This window comes from Saccopteryx bilineata, chromosome 3 (assembly GCF_036850765.1).
Source record: "Saccopteryx bilineata isolate mSacBil1 chromosome 3, mSacBil1_pri_phased_curated, whole genome shotgun sequence".
NCBI lineage: Eukaryota > Metazoa > Chordata > Mammalia > Chiroptera > Emballonuridae > Saccopteryx > Saccopteryx bilineata.
The window spans coordinates 242,188,406-242,201,626 of NC_089492.1; the positions used below are offsets into that span (position 1 = coordinate 242,188,406).

Sequence of the window (13,221 nt, forward strand, 5' to 3'; positions counted from 1 at the left end):
GATGCAAAATACCTTTCCAAATATGAATTATAGTATTTTATAGAAGTTTAAAAGCTGCCTAGTTAGGATACAGACTTAGCTTCTATAATAATAGTTTATACAATACAAGGTCGTTTCTCTCAGGTAAAAAAAAAAAAATTTCAACTTTCCCCTGCAAATCCTTTTGGGTTTCAAGATTTTCTTTTATGTTTTTCTGTTTCATCTAAAATAATGTTCTCATTGGCACTGTCAAAATTAGCTCCCCTTAAGGCTGCTTTTCCACCAATAAGAAGTGAAAGGAGGGGAAAGAAGCACACACCTTTCTTTAAGGGCATGTTCCAAGTAGTAAAGTCTTCCTACATACCTTCCATTGGTCAGAACTAGTCACATGGGCATGCTTAGTCAATCGGTACCTGGGAAATGTAGTCTTTGGCTGGTAACCAGGTATCCAGATAAAATATTATTGTAGAAAAAGAAAGAAAAACAGATATTAAGAGACAATTAGCAGTTTCTATCATTTGTTGGGTGCTTGCATAAATCATTTAATATAAATCTCAAAATTTCGTCGAGATGAATGTAGATTTAGGTTCACATAAAGAAGAGAAAACTGAGGCTCAAACAGTTGAAGTAACTTGCAGCAGTAATTTGGTAGAGCAGACTTTTGAAACCAGAATAATCCTATACCAGAGTTCTCTTTCCACTCTTACTACCTCATTGAGAAACAAGACTCTATAGAAATTACTATAATTTTCTGCATTTTGAGCCTAGTTATTTCATTTCTAAGCTTATCCAGGCTCAAGGAAAATTATGGAATAATAAAGAATAATAAAACTTTTTTTCTCTCTTCAAGAAAAAGTACACGCTGAGATTGACAAAGTGATTGGTCACTCACAGCAGCCGAGCATAGCTGCTCGAGAGCTCATGCCCTACACGAATGCCGTCATTCATGAGGTGCTGAGAATGGGAAATATCATCCCCCTGAATGTGCCCAGGGAAGTGACAGTTGATACCACTCTGGCTGGATACCACCTGCCCAAGGTAATTAGGGACCCAGCCTCAGATCTTGAAAATGTTTAGGCAAAGACTAGCTTTTCTTTGCTGTGGGATTTCAGTGGTTTTTTTTTTGTTTTGTTTTGGTTTTATATTTCCTTTTTACTACAAAATGTGTATGTACAGATGCAACCAGGCAGGGGTTTTTTTGTTTTGTTTTGTTTTTGTTTTTGTTTTTAGTAAGAGAGTGACAGAGAGGTCCAGACAGACAGAAAAAAAGAGAGATGAGAAGCATCAATTCATAGTCATAGCACTTAATTGCTTTCTAATTGATTACTCTCTCATATGTATCTTGACTAGAAAGCTCCAGCCAAGCCACTGACCCTTTGCTCAAGCCAGCGACATTGGGCTCAAGACAGTGACCTTGGGCTTCAAGTCAGTGACATTTGGGCTTAAGCCAGTGACTATAATGTCATGTCCATGATCCCATGTTAAATCTGGTGACCCGGCACATAAGCCAGTGAACTCGAGGTCACAAACCTGGGTCCATAGCATCCCAAGCAGACTCTCTATTCACTGAACCTGCTCAGGCATCCGACCGCTGTTCTTAGTTAGACTTTGCCATGGAACCTTTTCTTTGCCTTGGAAGAGCATCTCCCAGGACTTGGGACCTACCAGATTTATATTAGAAAATTCTGCTTCACAATCCCTGGGTTATAGATTATTAAAATATGAAATGAGAATTGAAACCACCTGGACCAACATCACATTAATGCTGGTGTTTCCTACATCATATCCCCCAGGTGTGTTTTTCAGCTTTTATTTGCAGGCCTGGGGTGGGACTGTCTCAGATGAGAAACCAATCCAAGTGTGTGCAATATTAAGCATTAGAAAAGGAGAAAAAGGAACTAACACTTAAGCAGTAATTATGTACCATAAACTACATAGGTTCTTTCAAAATATCTTAAACAGTCCTTTGAATAAATCTGTTATTTCTGTCCTATAAATTAGAAAGTCAGGACTCCTAGTGATTCAGCTTGTGTAAGATTGCTCACCTACACAATGACAAGAGTTGGGTTCAAGAACCAAATCTATGCTGAATCCCAGGTTCATCTTTTTTGTACTAATCGTATTCTGTACACAGGATTTGTTGTACTTTGACCTTAAAAGAGTCTTCTTGCAATTGCTCTCAGTTTGGCCCTGCTAAATTCCCTGTCCTCCCTCACAAAGGAAATTGTGACCTCATCCTGCCCACCAAGTTGTAATCTCAGCAGACAGGTCTCCTTCGCCCCCTAGCGCCCTCTCTGCACACTGCACATTTATCGCTCCCTGCTCTCTCACCACCTGGTCAGCTTCTGTGGGTTTGTCCATTCCAGTTGTCCGTGTTCTTCAGCGTGTGTTGTACCTGGAGACGAAGTTAAGAGGCATAACCAGGGGAGCTTACCCATTGTACACTTTTTGGTGATTGTCCCTGCAGAGTCATGAAAAGCAGCTACACCTGCAGCTATTGCATTCACTGTTTCTTGCTGACTGACCATGTGTTAGGAGGAGACCAAGGTCTAAATTATTTCACAGGTGCTGCTTACATATTTATAGCAATGAATTTAAGCTCCAGCTCTACCACTGATTTTTTACATCAACGTTAATAACCATCCTGAGAACTGAGAGATCTGAGTGACTGTGTTGTGGAGGCTAGGAGCCATGGCTTTGATGTCAAGTAGACCTAGTTCAAATCATGGCTCTGCCTTCTCAATCATGTGACTCTGGGCATGTTATTGAACCTCTCAGAGCCTCAATAACTTTATTTGTAAGATGCGTTAAAACCTGCTTCCCGAGTCAAGGTAAAATCAGGTCATGTATGTAAAACATTAAATCTAGTGCTTAGTATAAAAAGTACTTAAAATTGCAGTTATTCTTACTAATTCAATAAATGTTCACAAATCACCTGAAATGCTCAGGCCTGGGAAATCAAACCTGAGGAAAATAACCATGCAAGTGCCTACTCAGAAACCGTGAGATGGCCCCGCTGAAAAAACTCACAGGTTTCTATAAAGATGGGGCTGGCTGGAATGGGGAGTAGGAACAGAAATGGTCAGAGGAGGCTGCTAAGGAAGTGATGTTTGAGCTGAGGATGAAGAATGCTTTTTAGACTTAGCTCTGTGGAAGGAAAGACATTCAGCTATGTTAACAACATTCAAAAGGTTACAGAAGTGAGTAGGAAGCTAGCTGTTTGAGAAGCTGGAAGAAGACTAATGTACTGCAAGTGCAAGCAGAGAGAGAGAGCGAGTGGCCCAGACAGGGCTCAGGCACTGGATCTGTCACCTAAGAGTGATGGGAAGCTATTGAAGGGTTCTGTCAAGTTCAGGGTACAGGTGCGAGATTAGACAGGTGTGACATAATTAAATCCTATTCAAAGCTCACTCTGAATTCAGAACCTGGAGCTGAGTAAAAGGCTATGGAGCATAGTTGATCCACTATTATAACCGTATAAGCAAACAAGGTGGTAGCCTGGATAAGCTAGCAACAGTGAACATGGGTTGGATGTTACAGAATTAAGAGAAATTTAAAGTAAAATCGACCAGTCTAACTGAAAGACTAGATGTAGACAAAATTAGGGGAAAGGAGGCATTAAGAAGGACCCGTGGGTTTCTTGCTAGGCACCTGCATGGATAGGGGTTCCTTTTACTGGGCAACTTGATTCTATTATTAAATCTCCTGTGCAGTCTGGTGACATTGGAGGGAAGACAATGGGAGAAACAGGAATGAATGAGACATCATTTCTCTTGCTAGAACTGCCACAGGCATCACCTCACTGAGCAGCTGGGCTGATCTGGTACAGAACTGACTGGCTTAGCTCATATGTGATGCTCGCCTTGAGGCATGCATGTTCTCTCTCAAGTCCTACAGTGACTTGTCCCTGCAGAGGGGACCCATGCTGCAGTCAAGACTAACCACATACTTCTAATAATTCCTAGCAAACATTTCAAGTCTGTCATTGAAAGCTGTCCTATGGCAAAGAGCAGGGCCCTGGGTGATTAGTACAGGGGTGGCTGGGCTCAGTAGATAGTATGCTGGGTAGGGGAGTATATGGTCAGGGCCTGGCTGGATGCTGGGAACATCCACTCCTCTGCATAGGTTTGTTGCATGGATCAACAGTCCCTGAGTCTTTCCTGCATTCTTTAGGGGACCCTGGTCATGACCAATCTGACTGCACTGCACAGAGACCCCGCAGAGTGGGCCACCCCCGACACATTCAATCCAGAGCATTTCCTGGAGAATGGACAGTTTAAGAAAAGGGAAGCCTTTCTGCCTTTCTCAGTCGGTGAGTTCTAAAAATAAAGTTGTCTGAATCCAGAGTTCCCCTCTCAGCCCTCCCCAGTTCTTCTCCCAGCATCCTTTGCTTAAGTTGTGATGTCTACAGTCAGCCCTGCCAAGTGAGAATCCCTGTACCCATTGCTCCACCTCAGGCATTCCAGGGCTGCTGTTGCCTCAGGCTGCCTGACATTCTGAGCCACTGCTTGTCTCAGATGGAGATTTCAGCTTCCCTTTGTTCTGTCCCCAAGGACATTGGGGACAGAGACTCAGATCTGCTTCTTGGTCATAAAAAAGGCTGTCCATTTGCCATCTTTTATAAATGTCTCAAGTCTTTTTTTTTTTTTTTTTTTTTTTTTTTTTTTTGCATTTTTCTGAAGCTGGAAACAGGGAGAGACAGTCAGACAGACTCCCGCATGCGCCCGACCGGGATCCACCCGGCACGCCCACCATGGGGCAACGCTCTGCCCACCAGGGGGCGATGCTCTGCCCATCCTGGTCGTCGCCATGTTGCGACCAGAGCCACTCTAGCGCCTGGGGCAGAGGCCACAGAGCCATCCCCAGCGCCCGGGCCATCTTTGCTCCAATGGAGCCTTGGCTGCGGGAGGGGAAGAGAGAGACAGAGAGGAAAGCGCGGCGGAGGGGTGGAGAAGCAAATGGGTGCTTCTCCTATGTGCCCTGGCCGGGAATCGAACCCGGGTCCTCCGCACGCTAGGCCAATGCTCTACCGCTGAGCCAAACGGCCAGGGCCAAATGTCTCAAGTCTTTTATGGGCCACCCACTCCCATGGAACTTGAGCTAAGATATAGTAAAGAGATGGGCTCAATGAAAATGGCTACTGGCTTATCATTACGGACATCAGGAGTGACCCTGAGAGCCATGGCTTGACTAGATGCAAGCTACTCTAGATGCACTTCCTTTTGCCTTTTTAAATTTTAATTATGCTGTAAAAAGTTAATTAACACATTTACATGGTTGACAACTTGAGTGGTACGAAACAGGGTGCTGAGAAAACCCACATTTCCAGGCAGCCTGATCCAAAATGCTGTTTTCACTAATAACATTGTAAAGTCAGTGACAAAAATTCCTAGTGCATTGAGTTACATTTGTTTCATGGATAATTTCAAGTAGTTTCCCAATTCCTTAGTTCTAGAAATATCTGTGAGATCTTATGTGCCCAAGCGGTCCGCCCTGAGGATATGACAGTGATGCAGTAGATATTAGAGCTGTTCTCTTGGATCCTGTGTTCCAGCTTAAGCTTACAAGGTCCATATTGGTGTCACTACGTTAGAGATCATGAAACTGAGGCTTAGAGGGGTTAACAATGACATTTTTTACACCTGTTCTTGTCTTTTTTATACTTTCTTTTTCACACTTAGTTAAATTTTTTCTTTGAACGTGTATTACTCAGGAAGCCTTTCTGCCTTTCTCAGTCGGTGAGTTCTAAAAATACAGTTGTCTGAGAACATAATTTATTACACACACAAGAGAGATGGGGGTAGTGACTAGTATGGGGTGTTCTGGCCCAGGTAAGTGAGAAAGGTTTTGCAAGAGAAGGGATGGTGGAAACCCGGAGAGCACACCTGAGCACAAGCACGATGTGGCGGGGTCTACACAGAGTGGCTCTGGCAGTGATGGAAGACGAGTTAAATGCATGAGACACTGTAAACATGTCAAGGAAATGGGAGGAAGTTACAAATAGGGAAAGAAGATAATGAAATGAACTCTGAGATGTTGGACTGAAACAGAGGTTATCAATATGAAATCAGATTTTTGTTGGGTAGGTAGGCAGATGAAGAAGTAAATACAGGCCCTGGCCGGTTGGCTCAACGGTAGAGCGTCGGCCTGGCGTGCGGGGGACCCGAGTTCGATTCCCGGCCAGGGCACATAGGAGAAGCGCCCATTTGCTTCTCCACCCCCCACCCCCTCCTTCCTCTCTGTCTCTCTCTTCCCCTCCCGCAGCCAAGGCTCCATTGGAGCAAAGATGGCCCGGGCGCTGGGGATGGCTCCTTGGCCTCAGCCCCAGGCGCTAGAGTGGCTCTGGTCACAGCAGAGAGACGCCCCAGAGGGGCAGAGCATCGCCCCCTGGTGGGCAGAGCATCACCCCTGGTGGGCGTGCCAGGTGGGTCCCGGTGGAGCGCATGTGGGAGTCTGTCTGACTCTCTCTCCCCGTTTCCACCTTCAGAAAAAAAAAAGAAGTAAATACAGACATAAATGTGTGTATACATATACATTTAAAAACATACTCACAGAATATAAATATATAGATTCCCCAGCTCTCCACACTGAGATGCCCTGGGAGCGACACCACCTGATACCAGTGAGCACGTCTAATGCCCAGGTCTTGGTTTCTACATATCATTATCCACAAAAAGGAAGGAGGACTTCTGGGGAAAATGGTGATTCCAGGATGGGGGAAGGCAAACATGAGATAAGCCTAGGACATATTTTTATTCCCAAAGTAAAAATATACCAGCTTGAATGCTCATTTACTAGGCAAATCTAGAGTATAGTGAGATTGAAACACCAATAACACATTTTAACCCATTGAAAAAAATAGGAATCTGTGAATTCATACTGATGTAAATAATGAGTGAATAAATAAAATAAAGAGGAGAGAAAGTTTTTCTTTTAGAAGAATGCTAACTAATGTGGAAGAAATGATGGAATTTTAAAACTCCAGAATAGGCTACCATTAAAATAATTAATAATTTGGCCAAGAAATAGTAATGGAAACTAATTCAATGAAGAATGCATATTAACATTGTCTCAAAGTAGCATTTATTAATTTCAAAGAAAAAAGATTAACTTTACAGGGGAGAATTGGTAGACACCACTGTAACAAGTTTAACATCACCAGGAATGGAACAAATCAAAATCGTGTACCACCTGCTGGGATAAAATGGGAAGAACACAGCCTCAGTCAGCGAATGTTGCACCAGAAATACATGATTTCATAAGCTCACCCTAATCATGAGGGAACATGAGAGACATTTATCAAAGAACTGGTCTGTCATCTTCAAAAGTGCCAAAATCATGCAAGTTGATAAATCATTTGCATGGCAGCCAAATGCAATTCCTGGTACTAAACTAGACCCTTTCACTGAAAAATAGGACATTATTGGGAGAGTGGCAAAACCTGAGTAGGATCTGAAGAGAAGATGGTGGTAATTTCCTGATATAATAGTTTTATCAGATAATGTCCTTGTTTGAGGAAATTCATTCTGAAGATCTCATGGGTAGCATAGGCAATTTATTCTCAAATAAGAAAAACAAGATTTCCGTACATTTAAAATTACTTCAGAATAAAGGCACAATGTAGAAAGTATTACAGTAAAGAATTGTGATATACAGAAAGTTATTTTGATAATGGTACCACCCAAAAGAACACAATTTAAAAGAGTACTTTTAAATAAATCTTTTGGGTTTTCTTTTTCTTTTTTCATTATTATACAAATGAAGTTACCAATAAGCTATATGACAGCGAGAAGGTTTATTATTATCCAGAAGATGTATTTAAATCCTTTGCTTGCTCTTTACATTATTACATTATTGGATTCAGTGTGCAGCTTATACAATATAGAAAATAAAATCCCCGGATTAGAAACATTTCCACTAATGCCTATAGAAGTTACTTAATTTGCCCCAAATCACAGGTATAGAAAGTGGTGGAGTTGAAGTGAATCTCTGTTCTTCTGCCTTCAGTTCTGGACTCACAACAGGGACAGGGATGTGGCCCCGACAGGGCCCAGTGTGAGCCATGGAGTAAAAGCCTAGGGCCCCATGTAGGAGTCAGAGATACTCCTGGGGGAAGGACCATCAGACACAAGGATTGTTCAAGGAGGGAGGCGGAAGCTGTTCCAGTGTAGAGGGCCGTGTACCTCAGGGAGGGCCCCGATCTTTAAGGAGGAAAACATGATCTGGGTGAAAGATGACTTGTTCTTGGGAAACCATGCTCTGACATTTACTGCCTTATACTTTTGGATAGTATTCTTTTAAGGATTGAAAACAAATTAACCAAGTGTTGTTTTCTGCTTTTGTCACTGTTGTTTGCCAACTGATTTTAGGAGCCCGTAGGCTAGTCATCCACTATCTAGGTCAGCCCAGGACTCCCACTTCTGTCATCACCTACACCCTGCACCTTCACCTGCCTGATCCCTGAAGGCACTGGAGTGAGTCCAGACATATGTTTTCTGTGTTTGCCCGGTGGCTGTCAGATTAAATGAACTTCTCTGCGAAAAGCCACAGAGCCTAGCAGGCCCTTCCGCTGTTCAAGTTTTGCAGGACATGGGAGAAGATTTCAATCCCTGCTGGGCACTGACACAAACTGGAAAGATAACTCATCTTATGTTCTTGTCTTTCAGGAAAGCGGGCATGCCTTGGAGAACAGTTGGCCAAGTCTGAGCTGTTTATTTTCTTCACCTCCCTCTTGCAAAAATTTACCTTTAAGCCCCCAGATAATGAGGAGCTGAGCCTGGAATTCAGACTGGGCCTCACCATCTCCCCAGTCAGCCACCGCCTCTGTGCTGTTCCTTGGGCATGAAGGTGCTGGGGAAGAAGAGGGGAAAGGAAAGCAGGAGGAATGGGCATGTCCTCTGAAGGCACGGGCACCTGCCCAGAAGTGAGGGAACAGAGTGGAAGTGGCTCTGAGGAAAGTTTGTAGGAACTGGACTCGGAGGAAACTGAATTCAAATCCAGTTTTGTTATCTCCTCTCAGGAAGCCATGAGCCAATCATGTGTCTCTAGAAAATGTCCCCAGTGATTTTCCTAGAATAAAACCAATCACATCAGACCTTGAACTTCTTAAATATCTGGGATCTTGTCTTCCATTTTTTTTCTTCCTTTTTTTTTTTCAATCAGTTCACCCATGTAGGACAGTGAGAAATTGGCCAAAATACTTCAAATACTGTGACCAGTCACATCTGTAAAACAATGGACTTTTTAAAAGGCAACTCTGGATTCAATTCATGCTTTTCTTTACATCTGGCCTGATTCTAGATAGGCAGTCATGCACAGGCTCCTTGTGGAATAAATGTAAAGCCACCAGGCATGCATCCTAACTTAATAACTGAATTGGGACCCAAATCCAAGAGAGTATGGCCACAATGAATATGAAATCTTGGGGAGCAGATGACTGGGAGTAACTGAAGTTTCTGGCAATATAAAGTGACTCCTTATTTTCCTCATATCTCATTAGAATGTGTTAGGGCAAAATGTATCCTCAGGACACAAAACTGCCCCTCTCAACCCATCCTCAGTCACTATGTGATGAACTGTACCTAACCTTTAAGTTGTCCAAACAAGAGCTCCTTACCAAAGGAGGCAGGGAATGAAACAACAGAAGAATACCACAAGCCCAGCTTGGATGCCTGGTAACCAGTGTCAACAGAAACTGCCAGAAGGAGGCAGCAGAGTATAAAACTAACCTCCTCATCCCTGCTCGGGACTGACTCTCTTATTGGGCTCAGACCACCCGCACCCAGGCGCCTACAATAAAACTCGCTTTTCTACACTTTATTTCTGCATTGTTGATAAGACTTCTGCCGAGTCCATGGCCTTTCAGAGAGATCTAATACAAGCTCTTGCCCTGCCCAAGTATCACACAAGGATTTTGTTATCTGACTTCTGCAACTCTCTTATTTCTCATCTAGTCTGAAAGCTCCAGAGCCCCTACCCTTTTCCTTTGCATCAGTGCCTCACACACAGTGTGTAAACATATGACATTCTCTCTGGCATCTGGGCCAGGGCACAGATTTTATCCAAAGCAATGTAGCCTGTGAGGCTTTTCTCCATTGCTGTGCTGCAAACATAGACACATGACAGTCCCCTAAATTATAACTAGGTCCAGCGTCAGAGGATTTACTAACAGAAAAGGGTATGGACTCACAGGATAATCTAAGTTTCAATGGAAATGGGCCCAGGTCAGGCACAGGAGGCCTGCATGCATTAGGGAGAGGGGCCAACAAGGGACCCTCAGAATGCCCTACATATTTACAGACAGAGAGCAGGGCTGGTTAGGTGACTAATCAGGACAACTTTCCTGTGTGAGCAAGCTGCTCTGTTAGACCAGGGAATTGCAGAGCTCTAAATCTTGTGAACAGATGGTCCATTTTTGGTGCCAATTCAAGGCCAACAGAAATTCACAATTTGAAGTGAGGGGAAGGAAATTGTTCAGTGCAAAACAGCTCAAGGTGATATAGCGAGGCTGTGAATAAAGCAGGGCTGTGTGGCAGCCCTGGAGCCATGTCCATCTTCAGCTCTGCCCTCCTCTGGTCTGCTTACCCTCTTCCCTACCAGTCTGAGCCAGTCTGTCTCTCTGCTCAGCTCCAGTGAGATGCCTTCAGTGTTTCAATTCAGCCAGGGAAACACAGTCTTTAGTGTTTGATGGAAAGGGAAAGTCCACTCCCTGGGAAACAGGGGAGCTAGGTTACATAGACAGAAGTCGCCATTGCTGGTCCCTGATGCTGGTCATCCTCATGCAGATGAGGACTCTAAATCCTTGAAGTTCAATTGGTCCAAAAATCACAGCCTTATTGGTTAGAATAGAGCTGCTCTGATTGGTTGATGAAGATGTTAATGGAGATATAGCTGCACTGCCTTAATTAGAAAGGAAGCCTCAGTCCTATGGATTAAAATCATATTCCAAGAACTCCTCAAGGACAGGCTCAAATGGCAGAAAGACAGTGTAGAAAGGCAGTTCGGTGCAGGAGGCACACAGCTTAGTACAGGCTCTCCCTGAAATGCAATCTGCACGACAGGCCCCTGGGAAGAAATGGCAGTTTGCTCTGTATTGGTTTCTTTGTTTGTGTGTTTAATTGTATAACTAATTTTTTTATATTCAAAAGTATATTCATGTTGCTACTTTTCCAACCTTGACACTATTTCATACACTAAAGACTGTGCTCTTTTTACTAGCTCATTTCAAAAATAAAGAATTTTGCTGATGCTTTTTTCCCCCAATACGTCACAAAACAATTTTTTGTATTGCCATTTCCACCTTCTTTCATAAATGATAGCATTATGATCTTATAAAACAAAACAGAAAAAATATGCTTAAGCCCAGTTAAGACACCAGGAGCCCTTCTTAGCAGGCATCTTCATTCCCTGGTCCACACTCTGGGGTCAAGCTCTTCTCCCTGTAAGTGAACTCCAGTCCACTGAGCCAGCCTGTTGCTAAGCTACCAAGATAGAAGGAGTGGGGCATTAGGGGTGAGAACATTCCAGGAACTTTGAATTTCTTCTCTTCTCAACCCTTTACTGTGACTTTGAGCAAGACATCTAACCCAACAAGCCTCCATTTTCTTCCTCTAAAAGATGAGTATGAAAAAGAACTTCAGTCTGTGGTGGTGAGAATAAAATTTACAAACACAGCATGGGACTCAATTGGGTGCAACAAAGATATTGCTTTATTCCCATGCCCCATGCCCCCAACTTAGAGCTACTCCTTTTCCCTGTGAACGAAATTTCCACAGGGTTCATCACTCTTCTGGTTACTCTTATATAACAAATATTCTTTTGGGTAATTATAGTTTGCAGCCTAACAAGTATACAATTTATATAACTCTATAAATTAGCTAATTTAGCTTCCTCTTCAACCCCATTTTAGATTTGGAAGGTTTCCTGGTGAGGTAAGTGATTTTACCCTTGTATTCCCTTCTTTAATATTTGGGCTGGTTACTTGTTTGGACCAAGAAAATGTGGCAGTGATGCTCTGCCAATAAAGGCTTAAGAAGCCATGCAGCCTCACCCTCTCACCCTCCTGGAAGCATCCAGCATGAAAAGGCACTCAGCCTGGTCAACAGAGTGGTGGGAGAGCGCATGGACAGACAGGCCAGGGGGAGGAGAACTAAGGACTCGCAATGGTCAACCAGCGTCAAGGTCTCAGGCATTAAATGAAACCATCCTGGACCCACTGGACTCCATCAAGTTACAGCAGGAAGCACTACATGGAACTGAGGTGAACATTCTTGCAGAGCTCTGGAAGTCCCACGTCCTGAGCCGCTGAATCGTAAACAATGAAGTAGCGACTGTTCTAAGCCCGTGTTTGGAGTTGATTAGATGCCGACTACCACTGGTCAACAGCACAGCCATCTCATTCATTCTATGAACCTCATACCACAAGAAGTGGCAGAGCTCGGTGAGCAAAACAGAAACAACTGCCAGTATTCCAGGTGTAAGGAGTTCAGTAGAGGAGGGAAGGACTCTCCCATTCGGAACTGCTGGGAAGCCACGCTGAAAACTTAGCCTGAGGAACCAAAGTGGGTCACCCTAAAGAGCCTGCCAGACAGTTAGTGAAGATCTCCAGGAAGCTCCCACCAATTGTGTCAGCCTGTAACAGCAAAGACATGGTTCCAAGAGCTGGCACGAAAAGCTCTGAGAATGCCCTCCCTGCTCTACTGCAGCTGCAGCCGACCTGGAGGACAACAGCTGCTCCTCCTTCCCCTCCAAATCTTCTCCTCGTGCTGCGCATTGGCCAGCTCTAACCTGAAACTCCATGGGGGGGGGGGGGGGGGGATTCTGATAAACAGAAATGGACCATGGCTTCTTAGTGTCCTAGGATGGAGTGTTACCCATCTGTAACTGACAAGAACATCCAGCCCGAGTTATACTGTATTAAGTCTTAGAATGCTTGAATCTCCTGTCCAGTCTCTTCAGCTGGACCTCATCACTCCCTTAACAACCCCCCCCCAGGTCATCAGATCAGATGACAGAGAACAAAGTTAAAAAAAAATACCTCAGCATCTGTAACGCTGGTGGTTGAGGCCAGGCAGGTTCGCATCAAATTCGGGCAGATGGTAGAGGAACTGAGGAGCCAGAAAGCATCAGGTCATCCCCGTTTATCAGAAACAAGGAAAACCTGCTTTTTTTCAGTGGGGGACAAGCGATCAGGAACACCGCACCTCAGGGTGGTGGCTGAGGGAATCAGGGAGCCGCACCTCA

The 13,221-nt window shown here is 43.9% G+C and overlaps 1 protein-coding gene across 1 annotated transcript in view; it reads left to right on the top strand.

Moving 5' to 3' along the window:
- LOC136331100 (cytochrome P450 2J2-like) overlaps positions 1-11,241 on the top strand; it is a 31,249-nt gene extending 20,008 nt beyond the window's left edge. Inside the window, exons 7-9 of the mRNA XM_066269055.1 lie at positions 830-1,017; positions 4,153-4,291; positions 8,646-11,241. Coding sequence (XP_066125152.1) covers positions 830-1,017; positions 4,153-4,291; positions 8,646-8,824 — 506 coding nt within the window. The 3' untranslated portion in view covers positions 8,825-11,241. The remainder of the gene's footprint in view (positions 1-829; positions 1,018-4,152; positions 4,292-8,645) is intronic.
- The last annotated feature ends 1,980 nt before the right edge of the window (positions 11,242-13,221 follow it).